The sequence below is a fragment of the Silene latifolia genome, chromosome 3 (assembly GCF_048544455.1).
Source record: "Silene latifolia isolate original U9 population chromosome 3, ASM4854445v1, whole genome shotgun sequence".
NCBI classification, from domain to species: Eukaryota; Viridiplantae; Streptophyta; class Magnoliopsida; order Caryophyllales; family Caryophyllaceae; genus Silene; species Silene latifolia.
Window position 1 is genome coordinate 83,516,320 of NC_133528.1, and position 21,072 is coordinate 83,537,391.

General features: G+C 33.9%; 1 protein-coding gene across 1 annotated transcript; it reads right to left on the bottom strand.

The window, feature by feature from the left end:
• Positions 1–16,468: 16,468 nt before the first annotated feature.
• On the bottom strand, positions 16,469–17,902 carry LOC141649275 (uncharacterized). Its single transcript, XM_074457969.1, has one exon. It carries the CDS (start codon positions 17,900–17,902, stop codon positions 16,469–16,471), a length of 1,434 nt encoding a protein of 477 aa, XP_074314070.1.
• Between the last annotated feature and the right edge of the window lie 3,170 nt (positions 17,903–21,072).

Below are 21,072 nucleotides of genomic sequence, written 5' to 3' on the forward strand. Positions count from 1 at the left end.
TAAAATATTCAAGGTCATAGAGTAAGTTTTGTTGGAGTAAGTGTCCTCCGACAATAATGCGATCACAATTGTTGATCATATTGATCACATATTTAAATCTCATACCAAGAATACGAAAGGGATGATACATTACATATATAGTCAACTGGTCCACACATATCGGTAATGATTGGCTGGCTAGAGTTTGACATTACTGTCGTGCGACGGTGGTGATCAGTTGATCCCTTGAGGTCACACCTAAAGGACGATTCCCTTAATTGAAAAGGTTAATTAATTGTATGCCCATACAGATTAATTAATTCCTTAAAATTGAACAAATTATTATCATAAGAGAGAAAATGACATCTTATTATAATATGATTAAATGAGATTTTATTTAGTAATTTAAGAAGTTATATTACTAAAAGTAATCGGTGTTTGCGAAACACGCGAGATGAGAATGATAAGTTAGTTATAATTACAAGATGTTGTGAATTATACTAACTAGTAATTAAATGACCATTTTATGAGAAAGTAATTTTATATTACTAGTCAATTTGTTAAATATGATTTATTTAATTTGTAAATGATATTTAATTTGTTAAATATGCATTTTAAATTAAAACATGACATAAAACATGTCACATGTCACATGACATACAATTGTACAATTGACAAAAATAAAATGGACTCCATATTACACTATAGAAACCGAAATATTGGAGGTAGTATGGGTGAGTGGGTGTTTTGTTTAATGGATAAATAAAACACTATGATTACCTACAATGTAGGGTAGTCTTACACCTACTTTACTTAATAAGAACTAAAGTAAAAAGAAAAGACCATGCATTGGTCTTACACACTCCTCCAACCGGTTTTGTGAGCATGCATAGAGAATTTTATTCTCTTAATTTCATTATCATTCATTTTCTAATATCACATGCAAAAGGTTCATGTATTTTCTCTCTTCTCTCTCTTTAATCTTCATCAAAAAGATGAGATTTTAATTCAAATTGTTCATGAAAGATTACTAAAATTATTAATGTAATATATGAGTTTTAGTAATCGATTTTAAGGTAAACTACATTACAAACATCTAGTACATGTTAGTTTGTGGGATTAAGGGATAGTTTTGGGTGCTACTAATTGGAGGGCTTCTATTTTGAAGTCATGAATGTTCATCCAATATTGGAAAGCTCAAGAACTAACATGAAGGAGATCTTGTTGGTGCCCATTTGACCGAAATTTTAATGGTGAGAAATTGATTTTCTTATCTCCTCTTATTTAGTTTGCATGCATAAGATCTAGAATTTATTTTATGACTAAATAAATTTGAAACATATAAGAATATGTTAAGTAATGAGATGTAGATTTCCAACAAGCGGTATCAAGAGCACAAGGTTGTTTGCATGCAAATCGGTTATAGTTTTTCCGAGTTATACGATTAACATATAAAACTTGTAAATTTGTGTTATTATGATATATCACGAAAATAATTTTTGCATGTTAATGTTTCTGATCCTAAAATGTATTTAGGATATTTTGGTTAATTTATGGATTTTTATTGTTCATTTTATTTAATATTGGCATTAAAATGTGATTTTTATGATAAAAATGTCAATTTTGGACGAAAATTAACTAAACTTCGAATTTTCCAGTGGTTTTTGGATATGTTTTCACATATATTATTTTTAGATGATCTGGAAATTTTCAAAATTTTTGGAGTTCTTATGCTCGAAATATGGATTTTTCATGATAAAAATCGAATTTAAATGAAAAATAGGTTAATATGAGAAATATTTCGAATCTGGTCATATAAATTTAGTATGTTGTCACATGCAATTTTACAAGATGTGTGTAAAATAATAGGCTATAATGAAGTCTTCATGCATGATTTATGGATTTTTGATGAAAAATAGCATAAATAGTGACTTAATTAGTGAAAAGTTGCTAAAACATACTTCATGACTAAGGAAAAACGTCACATGTTGCATTTTATTATCTTTTTCAGATCTAAAATTGAAAAGTTGATGAATATAATTTTTCTCATGTTTTTATGATTATAAATGTTAAATCCGATAAACCGCAACATTGTTTTTCCCGATAATTTTCGAAATTTTTAACCTAAGTTTTTGAACATTATGAGTGTCATGGTATTTTTCCAGAATGTTCATAAGTTTAAATTTCAAATTTCAAATTTATTTGAGATTTTTGTGATTTATTTAAAGTTTATGGCATTTTATTGTAATTTTGAGTCCATTAATGAACAATTTTAAGAAATATAAGTTAATTATAGTCAAATAGTTAGTGGAGACTAATTTTGAGTCATAAGAGGTTAGGGTAATTAACTTGTGCATAAATATGAATTTATGTAATTTATTGTGATTTTAAAAGGTTGAATCACGCAAATCCGTAAAAACCGATTAATATACGATATTGGCTCCTTAAAGGCGATTTAGCATAAAATTGGGCATGTTCATACATATTATAATGCTGCATTTTATTTATGATTGTCATAATTTTATTTTATGTAATTTTGAATTATGTAATTTTACTTAGTATGGCCTTAGTTTTTAATTGGTATTACCCGAAATGTATGGGAATATCGATTCGGTTGTAATTTATTGTGATCTCGTATCACCGTTTTGTAATTTAATAGATTTATTTTATTTTAATTACAAATGTATAATAGGAAATTATGAAATTTGTTATGTAATTTTATTATTTCGGAGTTCCTTGAAGACGGTGTCACTCAAGGAAGACGATACATAAAGACGGTGTTACCTCGAGATGCGTGCCTCAACCGAAGTTCAAGGGACCAATGGAGTTGGTTTCCGAATATGTAATAGTTAAATAGTTTTTCTATTTTAGGAAGGCCATACTAGGATTTATTTTTTTTATGCTTTGCATTTTATTTATATGTCGCATGCATCGCTAAATCGCCATAACTAAAACATGCATCATCTTTTAATCGAGTTTATCGACCGTGTCAATTAGAATTATCGTAGTTCACCGCTTTATTTCACTTAAAACGTGATAGATAATAAATTGACATGACCTCTCGCTAAAATAATCAATTGAGACTTAGCCTTACCAAAAATTAGAAAACATGAAGTACCAGTTTCGCAAGGGAGTTGAGCCGGCTTTACCGTAAGACAAACCTTGTTACGTTGGTGAAGTGGGTGATAAATGTCTATCTACTGAATTCATGTTGATGAGGGTTTCATCGGCCATACCGTGCCCAAGTTGATGTTGATTTGGATCATGGACACATTTATTCGAAATTTGGATTGAGCTCAACGGAAGTATTCGTGACCGTAGTCGCATGTGTTCCGGGCTAGAGATAAGTGTTAATGTAATTTTATCGACCAAGAGTTCTAGAAGTAGAATCGATTAAAGCGTTAATCCACCGAATTATATTGATAAGGGTTTCATCGGCCCTACCGTGCCCAAGTTAATATGAATTTGGATCTTGGAATCATTTATCATAGTTGGGTAGAGGTCACTATATAACTGTTTTACTTGTTATTTACAAGTATTAATAAAACGATAAATGTTAAGTTTTCCACTATTCCGTTATTATATTGTTCTATTTCTTTACCACAATTCATATACGATATCATTTCGGTTTTTGATTCAAATCTCCATTAAAACATCGTAACTAAAGACAAATATGAATTTGCTTCTAAAACCTCATATGAACCATTGCTAAGGATCTCTTGTAAAGAGTATAGATTAAAGTTATTCATTATCAAACAGGTTTTTGATTCTTGACTAACACATCTACTTACAATGGATTGTTTTTCATATACTTAATTAAATTAAGTACCTTGAAGCGTTAAATTGTTTTGGTAATTAGATTGTCAGAATTCGTAATTGACCAAAATAACGCAACCACTTCAATGAAAGTTTTAAGACTAAAACGATTGAATTGAAGAGTAATCTTTATAAGATTCAACTTTGCTTCTCTAAGTAATGACTCTTTGAAATGAGTGGGAGCATTCTCTTAAACCGTTAAGAAAAGAATGAGGTTCAAGAAGTAAAGATTATAATGGAATTGATACAAGGTAATGTTAAAAGTAAAGTTGTTGAGAATAGCGATACTAAACCTATCAATCCCGACCGATAAAGTTTCCACTGTCTTAAATGTTGGACACTAGAAAGGAAACTACCCCAAATTATTGAAGAATCAACAAGTTAGTTGTGGGACATCTAATGGGACCTTCTTCTTTAAATGTTTATTTGATTAAACATAAATTTTGCTAGTACTAATTCGTCAATATTAGAAACCAGTGGAGGTTTTCATCATTGTATTCAACACATAAGATGATTATAATATGACGACTAGCAACGATAATGTCGAGAGATAGAGTAATTGTGTACTCAATCTAGTTTTTGGATTTAAAGTTGTACTTAATTGTGACTATTAAATGCACAAACTCTAAATAACAATATAAACTTGTTAAGATACAAAAGAGGTTTCACTTTTGTGACCCTATAGACCACGATTTGATGTATGGCTAGCCCATTATCAAGGTGAATATATTCTAAACCAAACTAGAATGATATATCATGTAGATGATGTAAGACTCAAATTGGTAACCCAAGATTAAACCTTAAATTCTGGAATGATGAACGCAAAGAGTTATCGAGTACTCTTGAAACCATTAGATCTTATGGTTTATGCGTATCTTGTATTCAAAGCAAGATGTCTCGTGCCTTTTGGGTTGAAAAGGAGATCGAGGTTGTAAATCATTGATCCATAAGAGGTTGATCATTTTCTTTTACCAACGATTTAAGTTGATGCTAATGTGTTCACTTAATAAGGTAAATAGAGAAATCTTTGAAGAAGTTCAAAAATTCAAAGAATCACGATTTAGTCGTAATGGGATTATCAAAGTGAAGACTTTGATATAAACCAAAGGAAATGTGATATAGTATCACAAATTAATCTCTCTTAGCACGCATTTTGGGATAATGTGTGATTGGATAAGAATTCAAACGCTATTCGATATGGTTTGGACTTCAATCAAGTTACTTTGAGTTACTTGATCACTTTTGGGGATTTTATCATTTTGTCTAAATTATTTTTCCACTAAATCTAAAACGGATCATATGAGATATGATATGGTAGGGTACCATGCTTGTAAGTTTTCACAAAGAAACAAATGCTCATTTTTCCCTTTCAATTATCACGAGTACGACGGGTTTGCGGCTCATGAAGCTGTCTTTCTAAAATACAAGTTTATTTCTAGAAGACAGAGTGGGAGAAATTATTCAAGAGCCACAAAGAATGCCACAGAGAATGTTATGTCGCAAGAAACTGGTCTTTCTTGACTACATGAGACGTTTTGTGTAAGATGTTGTTTCTTTAAAACCTAGGAGGTTAAAGTCGCAAGAAACTGGTCTTTCTTGACTACATGAGACGTTTTGTGTAAGATGTTGTTTCTTTAAAACCTAGGAGGTTAAATTCGTCACTTGTTGAAAATGATGATTTCATGCTACTTTTATGAAAGTAAAGAGCTTATAACTTACAAAAGAAATCGTTTGATTCAAGTTGATTACTTCTAGAAAGTAATGAACATATGACTTACATGAGAGTGTTTAAGTCACAACTCACTACAAGGCTTAGAACCATGAAAATCCGAAATTAAAAGGCTTGATTAGTGTCAAAGGGTTTTTGCACTAAAAAAGAGAGATTTCAAAGCAAGATTGGTGGCAAAGAGTTTTGCACTGGTTGAAATGCTTAAGTCTATTTCGATCTTCTTAGGGATTGTGTTTCATTATTATGAAATACATAGAGAGTGAATCTAAAACCCACTTCTTCAATTAGAAGGAATGTATTCAATACATGTCTTGAGTTTTATAGATTCTTGCAATCCTAAGATAATGTGAAACTTAAAAGAGAATCTTAAGTAGGACATCAATGAGTTGGAATCAACATTTTGATCATGTGATAAAACTTTTCTCAATAAGTCGAGAAGTTGTGTTTATACATGGAGTTTAGTGGGAGTTACGAAAATTTTAATTAGTCTTATATGTGGATGACATATTGATCATTAAGAATGATTTAAGACTTTTGGAGTATTATAATAAATCTTGAATATCCGGATTTATGAAGATAAATCCACATGATATTAGCGTCAATAAGAAGTCTTATGTTGATAAGATTCATGGCTAGTTCAATTAAATTGAACATATTTGATTGATTCCATTTGCTTCCGCTGCCGGATCAATTAAATAAGTAATGATGTATAACACTTCATATGCTTCGAGTATGATGAATTGTTTTAAAATCGAATTTAAGTAATCTTTACCAAGTAAGCCATAAAGATTACCCTTAAGTGCTTGCAGAAGCATTAAGGAAGTAAAGCAAAGTGTTTTTGATGCAATTTTGTGTAAGGGTGTTACACAAGTGACAATTGACAATTGAGATTGCGCATGGTTTATGACAAAACCATAATCAAAACACATTAGGATGGTTAAGATACCATTGTGGCTATGTTAATTAAGAAGTAAATGTTCTAGAATCGTTCTAGGCAATAAAGAACAATGAGAGATATTTATAACGGAAATTGAGTACACTTGCAATCATGAGATGTGCAAGAGGATGAGTCTCGCACACTGTGAAAACAGTGGGAGCTATTCTTAGGCTAGAGGACCTATGTCTTGATTGGATCTCGACACGTACTCAGAAAGTTTTGTAATGCAAATGTATACATTACAAAGGAAAACGAGTATGTAGTAAGGTTGAGTAAGGTACAAGAAGTTGATAAAACCTACTAACCAAAGCCTTCTCATAGGCTTAACATGATGAGTCATGTCATTTCAATTAAATTGAGATGAACAACTACATTCACGATCAAACTGGATTATAGAATATGAAGTAGTAATCAGGCATTGACTATTCATATGTGATAATCGCATTTGTCGTTCGAGTTTTTACTTTAAAAAACTCTTTTCTTATACTTTGTTACATCCAAACGGGTTGTAGAGACAACATTGAACCCCGTTAAAGTGAACACGGATTAGCATTGTATTCGCCCATAGTCACTTGTATGAGGTGACGTCTCGAAGTGACTAGAGTGTGATGCGATTGATGGCAAGTTCAAGTGCCATAGAGTCATGTGAGATGACTAGTCGATCACATAGATCTGTTAGGAACACTTTGTCGGGCAGTGACCGCTTATAGAGTTCTGGCAAATTTATATAGCCTGGTCGTGGCGAGAGCTACTATAGTATTCTAATGAGTCGATTCTTTTGACTAAAGACTGTTCGCCTAAGGTGGCACAGTTTCAGATTAACTTTGATTTGTGTTACTACGACCTTCATAAATGGGGCCAAATTGCCATATTTTGGGTTATGATGGCTGTGGCTAGTCGAAGGGAGTAATGCGATAGGAATTGTCCACCCCTTTGTCAGGGTTAAAACAATATCTCAGGGCCACTCGAGGAGTAATGAACTGGAAATGCGTGACCACGCTCGGAAGGTATCTATGATAGATAAATTCGGTCAATTAGTTATTCTCCAGATCGAGGAAACCACTCTCGATATGATCACTTGCAAGTACGACCCGAAAGACACCTTGCATTGAGTGGGAGATAGTAATAGGACAAGAGAATTGGTGACGCACACTTGTCGAGGATAAGTGGGAGATTGTTGGTGTAAGTGTCCTCCGACAATAATGCGATCACAATTGTTGATCATATTGATCACATATTTAAATCTCATACCAAGAATACGAAAGGGATGATACATTACATATATAGTCAACTGGTCCACACATATCGGTAATGATTAGCTGGCTAGAGTTTGACATTACTGTCGTGCGACGGTGGTGATCAGTTGATCCCTTGAGGTCACACCTAAAGGACGATTCCCTTAATTGAAAAGGTTAATTAATTGTATGCCGATACAGATTAATTAATTCCTTAAAATTGAACAAATTATTATCATAAGAGAGAAAATGACATCTTATTATAATATGATTAAATGAGATTTTATTTAGTAATTTAAGAAGTTATATTACTAAAAGTAATCGGTGTTTGCGAAACACGCGAGATGAGAATGATAAGTTAGTTATAATTACAAGATGTTGTGAATTATACTATCTAGTAATTAAATGACCAATTTATGAGAAAGTAATTTTATATTACTAGTCAATTTGTTAACTATGATTTATTTAATTTGTAAATGATATTTAATTTGTTAAATATGCATTTTAAATTAAAACATGACATAAGACATGTCACATGTCACATGACATACAATTGTACAATTGACAAAAATAAAATGGACTCCATATTACACTATAGAAACCGAAATATTGGAGGTAGTATGGGTGAGTGGGTGTTTTGTTTAATGGATAAATAAAACACTATGATTACCTACAATGTAGGGTAGTCTTACACCTACTTTACTTAATAAGAACAAAAGTAAAAAGGAAAGACCATGCATTGGTCTTACACACTCCTCCAACCGGTTTTTTGAGCATGCATAGAGAATTTTATTCTCTTAATTTCATTATCATTCATTTTCTAATATCACATGCAAAAGGTTCATGTATTTTCTCTCTTCTCTCTCTCTATGTTGGGAAATGTGTCCTCAACAATAGTGCGATCACATGATTTAAATATCATTATTAAATCTCATTACAAGAATACGGAAGGGATGATACATATATATATAGTCAACTGGTCCACACATATCGGTAATGATTGGCTGCTAGAGTTTGACATTACTGTCGTGCGACGGTGGTGATCAGTTGACCCCTTGAGGTCACACCTAAAGGACGATTCCCTTAATTGAAAAGGTTAATTAATTCTATGCCGATACAGATTAATTAATTCCTTAAAATTGAACAAATTATTATCATAAGAGAGAAAATGACATCTTATTCTAATGTGATTAAATAAGATTTTATTTAGTAATTTAAGAAGTTATATTACTAAAATTAATCGGTGTTTGCGAAACACGCGAGATGAGAATGATAAGTTAGTTATAATTACAAGAGGTTGTGAATTATACTAACTGGTAATTAAATGACCATTTTATGAGAAAGTAATTTTATATTACTAGTCAATTTGTTAAATATGATTTATTTAATTTGTAAATGATATTTAATTTGTTAAATATGCATTTTAAATTAAAACATGACATAAGACATGTCACATGTCACATGACATACAATTGTACAATTGACAAAAATAAAATGGACTCCATATTACACTATGTAAACCGAAATATTGGGTGGCTCTTTTAGTAGTTTTGTCTTATTCATTTGTCTTGTTTCATTTGTCTTGTTCATTTGTCTATGGCAATTGATAGTGACTTGACTATGCTAAAGACTTACACATTATTGTCTTGTGAAGATAAAAAGGAAAAATAAAAGAGCCCATAATGATGCCCACCCCACCGGTTTTACATGCACAATTAGAGAGATTTTTTTCCTCAATAATTCATTATTCTCTTATTTTCTAAGATAAACATAAACCTCTCTCTTGTTCTTCATAAAATTCATTTTTGTGAATCAAATTTGTTTAAAATCAAACACTAATAATACTAGAAGTAGTATATGAGTATTAGTAATAGATGTTAAGGTAAACTACATTACAAACATCTAGTACATGTTAGTTTGTGGGATTAAGGGATAGTTTTGGGTGCTACTAATTGGAGGGCTTCTATTTTGAAGTCATGTATGTTCATCCATTTTGGAAAGCTCAAGAACTAACAAGAAGGAGATCTTGTTGGTGCCAATTTGACCGAAATTTATTTGGTGAGAAATTGATTTTCTTATCTCCTTTTATTTTAGTTTGCATGCATAAGATCTAGAATTAATTTTATGACTAAATTAATTAGAACATATATGAATATGTTGTATAATGAGATATAGATTTCCAACAAGCGGTATCATGAGCACAAGGTTGTTTGCATGCAAATCGGTTATAGTTTTCCGAGTTATACGATTAACATATAAAACTTGTAAATTTGTGTTATTATGATATATCACAAAAATAATTTATGCATGTTAAAGTTTCTGATCCTAAAATGTATTTAGGATATTTTGGTTAATTTATGGATTTTATTGTTCATTTTATATAATATTGGCATTAAAATGTGATTTTTATGATAAAAATGTCATTTTTAGACGAAAATTAGCTAAACTTTGAATTTTCCAGTGGTTTTTGGATATGTTTTCACATATATTATTTTTAGATGATCTGGAAATTTTCATAATTTGTGGAGTTCTTATGCTCGAAAAATGGATTTTTCATGTTAAAAATCGAATTTAAATGAAAAATAGGTTAATATGAGAAATATTTCGAATCTGGTCATATAAATTTAGTATGTTGTCACATGCAATTTTACAAGATGTGTGTAAAATAATAGGCTATAATGAAGTCTTCATGCATGATTTATGGATTTTTGATGAAAAATAGCATAAATAGTGACTTAATTAGTGAATAATTGCTAAACATACTTCATGACTAAGGAAAAACGTCACATGTTGCATTTTATTATCTTTTTCAGATCTAAAATTGAAAAGTTGATGAATATAATTTTTCTCATGTTTTTATGATTTTTATTGATAAATCCGATAAACCGCAACATTGTTTTTCTGGATAAATTTCGAAATTTTTTAACCTAAGTTTTTGAACATTATGAGTGTCATGGTATTTTTCCAGAATGTTCATAAGTTTAAATTTCAAATTTTTTAATTTATTTGAAATTTTGTGATTTAATTGAAGTTTATAGCATTTTTATTGTAATTTTGGGTCCATTAATGAACAATTTTAGAAATATGAGTTAATTATGGTCAAATAGTTAGTGAAGACTAATTTTGAGTCCTAAGAGGTTAGGGTAATTAACTTGGGCATAAATATGAATTTACGTAATTTTTGTGATTATAAAACGTTGAATCACGCAAATCCGTAAAAACCGTGTAATATACGATATTGGCTCCTTAAAGGCGATTTAGCATAAAATTGGGCATGTTCATACATATTATAATGCTGCATTTTTATTTATGATTGTCATAATTTTATTTTATATAATTTTTGAATTATGTAATTTTACTTAGTATGGCCTTAGTTTTTAATTGGTATTACCCGAAATGTATGGTAATATCGATTCGATTGTAATTTATTGTGATCTCGTATCACCGTTTTGTAATTTAATACATTTATTTTATTTTATTTACAAATGTATAATAGGAAATTATGTAATTTGTTATGTAATTTATTTATTCCGGAGTTCCTTGAAGACGGTGTCACTCAAGAAGGCGATACATAAAGACGGTGTTACCTCGAGATGCGTGCCACAACCGAAGTTCAAGGGACCAATGGAGTTGGTTTCCGAATATGTAATAGTTAAATAGTTCTTCTATTTTTGGAAGGCCATACTAGGATTTATTTTATGCTTTGCATTTTATTTATATGTCGTATGCATCGCTAAATCGCCATAACTAAAACATGCATTATCTTTTATCGAGTTTATCGACCGTGTCAATTAGAATTATCGTAGTTCACCGCTTTAGTTCACTTAAAACGTGATAGATAATAAATTGACATGACCTCTCGCTAAAAATAAACAATTGAGCCATAGCCTTACCAAAAAGTAGAAACCATGAAAACCTATTTCATGAGGGAGTGCACTCGGCCAGCCCGGGGTACAAACCTTGTTACGTAGGGGAAGTGGGTGATAAATGTCTATCCACCGAATTCGTGTTGATGAGGGTTTCATCGGCTATCCCGTGCCCAAGTTGATGTGGATTTGGATCATGGACACATTTATTCGAAATTTGGATTGAGCTCAACGGAAGTATTCGTGACCGTAGTCGCATGTGTTCCGGGCTATAGATAAATATTAGAGTAATTTTATCGGCCGAGAATTCTAAAAGTAGAATCGATTAAAGAGTTAGTCCACCGAGTTATATTGATAAGGGTTCCATCGGCTATCCCGTGCCTAAGTTAATATGAATTTGGATCTCGGAATCATTTATCATAGTTGGGTAGAGGTCACTATGTAAATGCTTTACTTGTTATTTACAAGTATTAATAAAACGATAAATGTTAAGTTTTCCACTATTCCGTTATCATATTGTTCTATTTCTTTACCACAATTCATATACGATATCATTTCGATTTTTGATTCAAATCTCAATTAAAACATCGTAACTAAAGACAAATATGAATTTGCTTCTAAAACCTCAAATGAACCATTGCTAAGGATCTCAAGTAAAGAGTATAGATAAAAGTTATTCATTATCAAACAGGTTTTTGATTATTGACTAACACATCTACTTACAATGGATTGTTTTTCATATACTTAATTAAATTAAGTACCTTGAAGCGTTAAATTGTTTTGGTAATTAGATTTGTCAGAATTCGTAATTGACCAAAATAACGCAACCACTTCAATGAAAGTTTTAAGACTAAAACGAACAAATGAAGAGTAATCTTCATGAATTCAATTTTGCTTCTCAAAGCAAAGACTCATTGAAATGAGTGGGAGCATTCTCTTAAACCGTTAAGATGAGGACGAGGTTCAAGAAGTAAAGATTATAATGGAATTGATACAAGGTAATGTTAAAAGTAAAGTTGTTGAGAATAGCGATACTAAACCTATCAATCCCGACCGATAAAGTTTCCACTGTCTTAAATGTTGGACACTAGAAAGGAAACTATCCCAAATTATTGAAGAATCAACAAGTTAGTTGTTGGACATCTAATGGGACCTTCTTCTTTAAATGTTTATTTGATTAAACATAAATCTTGCTAGAACTACATCGTCAATATTAGAAATCAATGGAGGTTTTCATCATTGTACTTGATACATAGGATGATTAGAATATGACGACTAGTAACAATGATATCGAGAGATAGAGTCATTGTGTAATCAATCTAGTTTTGGGTTTAGAGTTGTACTTAATTATGACTATTAAGTGCATAAACTCTAAATAAGAATACAAACTTGTTAAAGATACAAAAGCGGTTTCACTTTTGTGACCCTATACACCACGATTTGATGTATGGCTAGCCCATTATCAAGGTGATTATATTCTAAACCAAACTAGAATGATATATCATGAAGATGATGCAAGACTCAAATTGGTAACCCAAGATTAAACCTTAAATTCTAGAATGATTAACGCAAAGAGTTATCGAGTACTCTTGAAACCATTAGATCTTATGGTTTATGCGTATCTTGTATTCAAAGCAAGATGTCTCGTGCCTTTTGGGTTGAAAAGGAGATGGAGGTTGTAAATCATTGATCCAAAATAGGTTGATCATTTTCTTTTACCAACGATTTAAGTTGACGCTAATATGTTCACTTAATAAGGTAAATAGAGAAATCTTTGAAGAAGTTCAAAGAGTTCAAAGAATCATGATTTAATCATGATGGGATTATCAAAGTGAAGACCTTGATATAAGCCAAATGAAATGTGATATAATATCACAAGTTAATCTCTCTTGACACACATTATGGGATAATGTGTGGTTGGATAATAAATCAAACGTTATTCGATATGGTTTGGACTTCAATCAAGTTACTTTGAGTTACTTGATTCTTTTGGGGATTTTATCATTTTGTCTAAATTATTTTTCCACTAAAACTAAAACGAATCATATGAAATATGATATGGTAAGGTACCATATTTGTAAGTTTTCACAAGAAACAAATGCTCATTTTTCCCTTTCAATTATCACGAGTACGACGGGTTTGCGGCTCGTGAAGCTGTCTTTCTAAAATACAAGTTTATTTCTAGAAGACAGAGTGGGAGAAATTATTCAAGAGCCACAAAGAATGTTATGTCGCAAGAAACTGGTCTTTCTTGGCTACATGAGACGTTTTGTGTAAGATGTTGTTTCTTCAAAACCTAGGAGGTTAAATTCGTCACTTGTAAAAAAGATGAATTCATGCTACTTTTAAGAAAGTAAAGAGCTTATAACTTACAAAAGAAATCGTTTGATTCAAGATGATTACTTCTAGAAAGTAATGAACATATGACTTACATGAGAGTGTTTAAAGTCACAACTCAATACAAGGTTTAGAGCCATGAAAATCCGAAATAAAAAGGCTTGATTAGTGACAAAGGGTTTTGCACTAATAAAGAGAGATTTCAAAGCAAGATTGGTGGCAAAGAGTTTTGCACCAGTTGAAATGCTTAAGTCTATTTGGATCTTCTTAGGGATTGTGTTTCATTATTATGAAATACATAGCAAGTGAATCTAAAACCCACTTCTTCAATTAGAAGGAATGTATTCAATACATGTCTTGAGTTTAGTAGATTCTTGCAATCCTAAGATAATGTGAAACATAAGAGAGAATCTTAAGTAGGACATCAATGAGTTGGAATCAATGTTTCGATCATGTTATAAAACTTTTCTCGATAAGTCGAGAAGTTGTGTTTATACATGGAGTTTAGTGGGAGTTACGGAAATTTTTAATAGTCTTATATGTGGATGACATTTTGATCATTGCGAATGATTTAAGACTTTGGAGAAATATAATACATCTTGAATATCCGTATTTATGAAGATAAATCCACATGATATTAGCGTCAATAAGAAGTCTTATGTTGATAAGATTCATGACTAGTTCAATTTTTTTTTTTTTGGAAAAAATAAGCTTCTCATTAGAAAAAGAGAGTATTTCTTACAAAGCCGACCACTAATGATTCCTTATAACTACGGAATCATTTGAGCAACTATCTCTTCTAATAGGGAATCACTTACATTTGCATATAATCTAATGGATACAAAATATTTAATTTGGTTAACCAATTGCTCTACAGACCGAGAGCCACGATAAAAAAGTCTCCAATTGCGCTCCTGCCAAATGAGATACACAGCAGCGGCAATACAGCATCTGGCCCATTTCTTCCTCCACCCCTTCCCCTTATACCTAGACAGCTTAAGCAGTTCCTGCCTTAGGCATAGAGGTCTTCGTGTGAGACCCAACCAGAGCAAGACTCGCTGCATCACATCATGCGAATAAGGGCAAGCAAAGAACAGGTGCCTGATACTTTCCATATCAGCCAAACACAAGACGCATCCATTGACCATAACCATGCCCCTTCTGATGAGGTTATCTACTGTGGGTAACCCATTCTGAACAGCCATTCTGGTAATAACAGCATGCCGAGGCATTACTACCGGGTCCATGAGAGGCCTAGTCCATTGAAGAGTAGGGTGCCTACCATGAAACATGGGGTAGATCTTATGCAGCATCAGTTTACCAGCTGAACTCCAATCCCGTAACAGGTTTTGGGCATTAGAAAGAGAACCAGCCTGAGATATGAACTCATCTCGAGTGTGCAAAAGGGCCTTCCAGATTGTGGAAGTTGCCTGACCAGGAGCCACAGTCTAGCAATCATTCCCCTGGATGAGGTATTTGTTGCACCAAAGTACCCAAACAGACTGAGTACCCTTGGTGATTTTCCAGAAAAGCTTCATCAGTAGCGTTTTGTTCCAACTCAAGATTTCCCGAATGTCAAAGCCCCCTTGCTGTCTAGCCCTACAAACTTTACTCCAAGCAAAGAAAATCATCTTTCTACCAGTTTGATAGTTCCATAAAAACTGCCTGCAAAGTCTATCCATCTCTTGTATCACACCCTTTGTAAGAATAAAGCTAGCACACCAGAAATTCTCGATACCAAAAATGACAGAATTTAGTAACTGCACCTTACCAGCATAAGACAAGAGACTATTAGCCCAGTGAGTAATTTTCCCTTTAATTTTCTCAATAAGGGAGTGATACATGTCTCTAGTCAGACGAGAAGAATTAAGTGGGATACCCAAGTATCTAAAAGGAAAAGTCCCCTCCAGATAACTTGTGTCCCTCAAAACTAGTTCCTTTACCTGTGGATGAACCCCTCCAAAGTAAATATTAGTCTTTGAAGGATTAGGTTGTAGTCCAGAATACTCAGCAAATGAGTGAAGACAGGACTCCACTGCTTTAATGGATGGGTAATCACCTCTTGCAAAAACTAGCAAGTCGTCTGCAAAAATTAAATGGGTAAGCCCTAACCTGCAGCACTTGGGATGGTAACTGAAGTTATGAGACTCCTGCATCTTCCTTAGAATCCTGGATAATACTTCCATACATAGCACAAAAAGCAGAGGGGAGAGAGGATCGCCTTGCCTTAATCCTCTCCTTCCCTCAAAATATCCCACAGATGATCCATTAATGTTAAGTGAAAACCTGGTAGAAGTAATACATGTAATAATCCAGTTGCAACACTTGTCAGGAAAACCAAAGAGAGGCAGAATAGTTTGGAGGAAAGTCCAATTAACGGAGTCAAATGCTTTCTTGATATCAACTTTGATGACACATCTTGGAGAGGTATTCTGCCTACCATAACCAGTAACCAATTCATGTGCTAGCAGAAAATTATCCCCTATAGCTCGGTCTTTGACAAAAGCAGATTGTTCAACACCCACAAGCTCAGGCATCACAGCCTTCATCCGATTAGTGAGAATCTTACTTATAGTTTTGTAAATAGTGGAGCAACACGAGATTGGTCTGAAATCTTGTACAGAGTTAGGAGTGTCTCCTTTAGGAATAAGTGAAATATAGTGGCATTCACTTCTTTGAGAAGCTTTCCAGTCCTAAAAAAGTCTTGTATGGCCTTAACAAACTCCAGCTTTATAATACTCCAAGCTTGTCTAAAAAACCCTGAGGATAACCCATCAGGTCCAGGACTCTTATTAACATCAATTGAAAACAGAGCAGCATGAATTTCAGCTTCAGTAACCTCAGCACTCAAAGAGTCTCTCTGATCCTGATTTAGACAATTGCCCTTCAGAATAATGTCACTATCAAAATCTTTAACCTGAGATTCAGTTCCAAGTAAACTCTTATAGTAATCCAAAAAAGCTTCAGAGATACCCTCAAAAGGATTACATTCAACTCCTGCCATATTTTTAATCTTACTGATATGACTCCTGCTTCTTTTTGCAGCAAGTTTAGCAAAAAAGAAAGATGTATTAGCATCCATCATTTTTACATCAAAAATTTTTGCTCTCTGGTAAACCATACTTAACTCAGCATTTTTCAACTTGCAATAGCTATCCAGTAGTGACACCTCTAAATTCAACAAATCAACATTGAGAGGATCATTTTGAATTCTAGTTTGGCATTGCAAAAGTGCAGCTTTGGCCTCAGTGGCTCTGTCAGTTACATTTGAATATTTCCCCTTATGAAGAGCTTTAAGTTTCCCCTTAGCCAACTTCAGATGACTAACCAGCTTATACATAGTACACCCTCTCACATCCTCCTTCCAAACCCCCCTGACCAGAGTAGCAAAAGAAGAATCCTGTCCCCAGCAATTAAGATATCTAAACTGTTTAGGCCTCTGAGTGTCACTGTGCTGAACAGTAACAACCAAAGGGGAGTGATCAGAAACCCCTGCCTCTAAAGCATCAGCAAAAGATGAAGGAAACTGTTGATCCCAAACCAAATTTACTAAAGCTCGATCCAGTCGCATCCACTTCCTATCTCCCTCATCCTGCTTATTAGTCCATGTATAGATACATCCATGAGTTGATAAAGCATCAAGCCCAGATAAGGAAATTGCTTCATTAAACTCATCAATAGCATGAAGATTAGGAGGATTACTGCTAATTCTCTCCTCAGTACTTCTAACACAGTTAAAATCACCCAAACATAACCAAGGCACATTAGGATGACAGCTCTGCATAAAGGACCATAAACCCATTCTCCCCTCCATGGAGTTAAGGCCATAGACAAAAGAAACCTGAATAAGAGTACAACCAGGTGCTTCAATTTGAACATGAACCCATTGATTCCCTGTAGAAAGAGGTGTGACCACAAGACTAGCTTTATTCCAAATAACCCATGCACGACCATTATCATGATGGGCATAGTTATTGAGGATATTAAAATACCTAAAACCCATTCTACTAATGTAATTAAATTTATGATGACGAACTCTAGTTTCCAGAATACCCATAACATCAAGTTTATTCTCCTTAAAACAATCCACTACTTCACGTTGTTTAAACGCTTTATTCATACCTCTAATATTCCATACTCCAATTCTCATGGTGAGTGTAAAGGGGGTGGGTCCTTTGCCTCACTAACATCCAATTCCTCAAAATGAACTGTCACTCTATCATCTACTGAAACTGACAACACTGGTATAATCCTTTTGTGTGGGATGTCCAGGATACCTTCATTCTGACAGCACTTAGCCACTTGCACAGGCTCCTTATTTGGAGCTTGTATAGTATCAGCCACTGGTGCACTCTTAGTAACTGCGATCACTGGGTCAGAAACAGCTGCTGAAGCCCTGGAAGGCACCTGAGTAGGAGCTGACACATCAACAGTTACTGGTGCCTGGACAGGTTTTGGCTTGAGATGTCTACAGTTCTGAACCTCATGCCCCAACTTCTTACAATGGGAGCAATAGTAAGGTAGCCACTCGTAGACAACCCTCTGCAGGACTTGTCCAAAAGGTGTATGCAGCAGAATATCATCTGGCAACTTCTGAGAGACATCCACCTCAATCATAATCCTTGCAAAAGACAGCCTCTCCTTATGTGTAGTGACCGGGTCAGCATACAAAGGAGTACCAATCTTACTAGCAATTTTGCTCAAAGCCTTTGCTGACCAGAAAATAGGGTCTAAATCAGGAAGTGTAACCCAGACTGGAACCCTGGATACAGAATCAAGCTCCTTAGAGATCTGAGGGGTCCATCTCTTCAATACCAGGGAGTGGTTACCCAAACTCCAAGTACTACCTCGCAAGACAGTACACAAATCACCCTCACTTGGGAAACGAAAGAAGAACCAGCCCTTCTTATAGTATAACACTTCAGGTTTCTGCATGTGGTTCCAATTTTTCCCCACAAACTCCTTAACCTGAATTAGAGAAGGTTTTCCTCCAATAAACTGACCCACTAACGTATTTGCCCAATAAGCAATTTCATCCTCAATATCCTCAGCATCAATAACCACTCCACTGTCAGAAGACTCCTTTACCATATGTAATTCCATACCTACAGGGGATTTCGCAATACGCTCAGCCCAAGTAGGTTTAGCTGTCGGGATCACAGGAATGATCGGAACAGCAGCTGCCGGCGTTACTACTGGGTTACCAGTTCTGGGTGGTGAAACCCCTATAACTGTAACCGACTTAGGGTTTCGTGAAGACGAAGCATTAAAAGCATGTGAAATACTATCATTAAGTAGATGTACCTGAGGTGTCGCAGAATTCTCATCGGTAGACTAGTTCAATTAAATTGAACATATTTGATTGATTCCATTTGCTTCCGCTACCGGATCAATTAAATAAGTAATGATGTATAACACTTCATATACTTTGAGTATGATGAGTTGTTATCAAAATCGAATTTAAGTAATCTTTACCATGTAAGCCATAAAGATTACCCTTAAGTGCTTGCAGAAGCATTAAGGATATAATGCAAAGTGTTTATGATGCAATTTTTGTGTAAGGGTGTTACACAAATGACAATTGACAATTGAGATTGCGCATGGTTTCCGACAAAACCATAATCAAAACACATTAGGATGGTTAAGATACCATTGTGGCTATGATATTTAAGAAATAGATTTTCTAGAATCGTTCTAGGCAATAAAGAACAATGAGAGATATTTATAACGGAAATTGAGTACACTTGCAATCATGGGATGTGCAAGAGGATGAGTCCCGCGCACTGTGAAAACAGTGGGAGCTATTCTTAGGCTAGAGGACCTATGCTTTGATTGAATCTCGACACGTACTCAGAAAGTTTTGTAATGCAAATGTATACATTACAAAGGAAAACAAGTATGTAGTAAGGTTGAGTAAGGTACAAGAAGTTGATAAAACCTACTAACCAAAGCCTTCTCATAGGCTAAACATGATGAATCATGTCATTTCAATTGAATTGAGATGAACAACTACATTCAAGATCAAAGTAGATTATAGAAAATGAAATAGTAATCAGGCATTGACTATTCATATGTGATAATCGCATTTGTCGTTCGAGTTTTACTTTAAAACTCTTTTATTATACTTTGTTACATCCAAACGGGTTGTAGAGACAATTGAACCCCGTTAAAGTGAACACGGATTAGCATTGTATTCGCCCATAGTCACTTGTATGAGGTGACGTCTCGAAGTGACTAGAGTGTGATGCGATTGATGGCAAGTTCAAGTGCCATAGAGTCATGTGAGATGACTAGTCGATCACATAGGCAGACTGTTAGGAACACTTTGTCGGGCAGTGACCGCTTATAGAGTTTTGGCAAATTTATAAAGCCTGGTCGTGGCGAGAGCTACTATAGTATTCTAATGAGTCGATTCTTTTGACTAAAGACTGTTCACCTAAGATGGCACAGTTTCAGATTAACTTTGATTTGTGTTACTACGACCTTCGTAAATGGGGTCAAATGGGCATATTTTGGGTTATGATGGTGTGGCTAGTCGAAGGGAATAAGTGCGATAGGAATTGTCCACCCCTTGTCGGGGTTAAAACAATATCTCAGGGCCACTCGAGGAGTAATGAATCGGAAATACGTGGCCACGCTCGGAAGGTATCTATGATAGATAAATCCGGTCAATCGTTATTCTCCAGATCGAGGAAACCACTCTCGATATGATCACTTGCAAGTACGACCCGAAAGACACCTTGCATTGAGTGGGAGATAGTAATAGGACAAGAGAATTGGTGACGCACACTTGTCGAGGACAAGTGGGAGATTGTTGGGAAATGTGTCCTCAACAATAGTGCGATCACATGATTTAAATATCATTATTAAATCTCATTACAAGAATACGGAAGGGATGATACATATATATATAGTCAACTGGTCCACACATATCGGTAATGATTGGCTGGTGGAGTTTGACATTACGTCGTGCGACGGTGGTGATCGATTGATCCCTTGAGGTCACACCTAAAGGACGATTCCCTTAATTGAAAAGGTTAATTAATTGTATGCCGTCTGATTAATTAATTCCTTAAAATTGAACAAATTATTATCATAAGAGAGAAAATGACATCTTATTCTAATGTGATTAAATAAGATTTTATTTAGTAATTTAAGAAGTTATATTACTAA

Bases quoted from the DNA above. Each gene is read 5' to 3' on its own strand.
- LOC141649275 (XM_074457969.1), bottom strand. From the start codon at position 17,902: ATGGGTTTTAGGTATTTTAATATCCTCAATAACTATGCCCATCATGAT.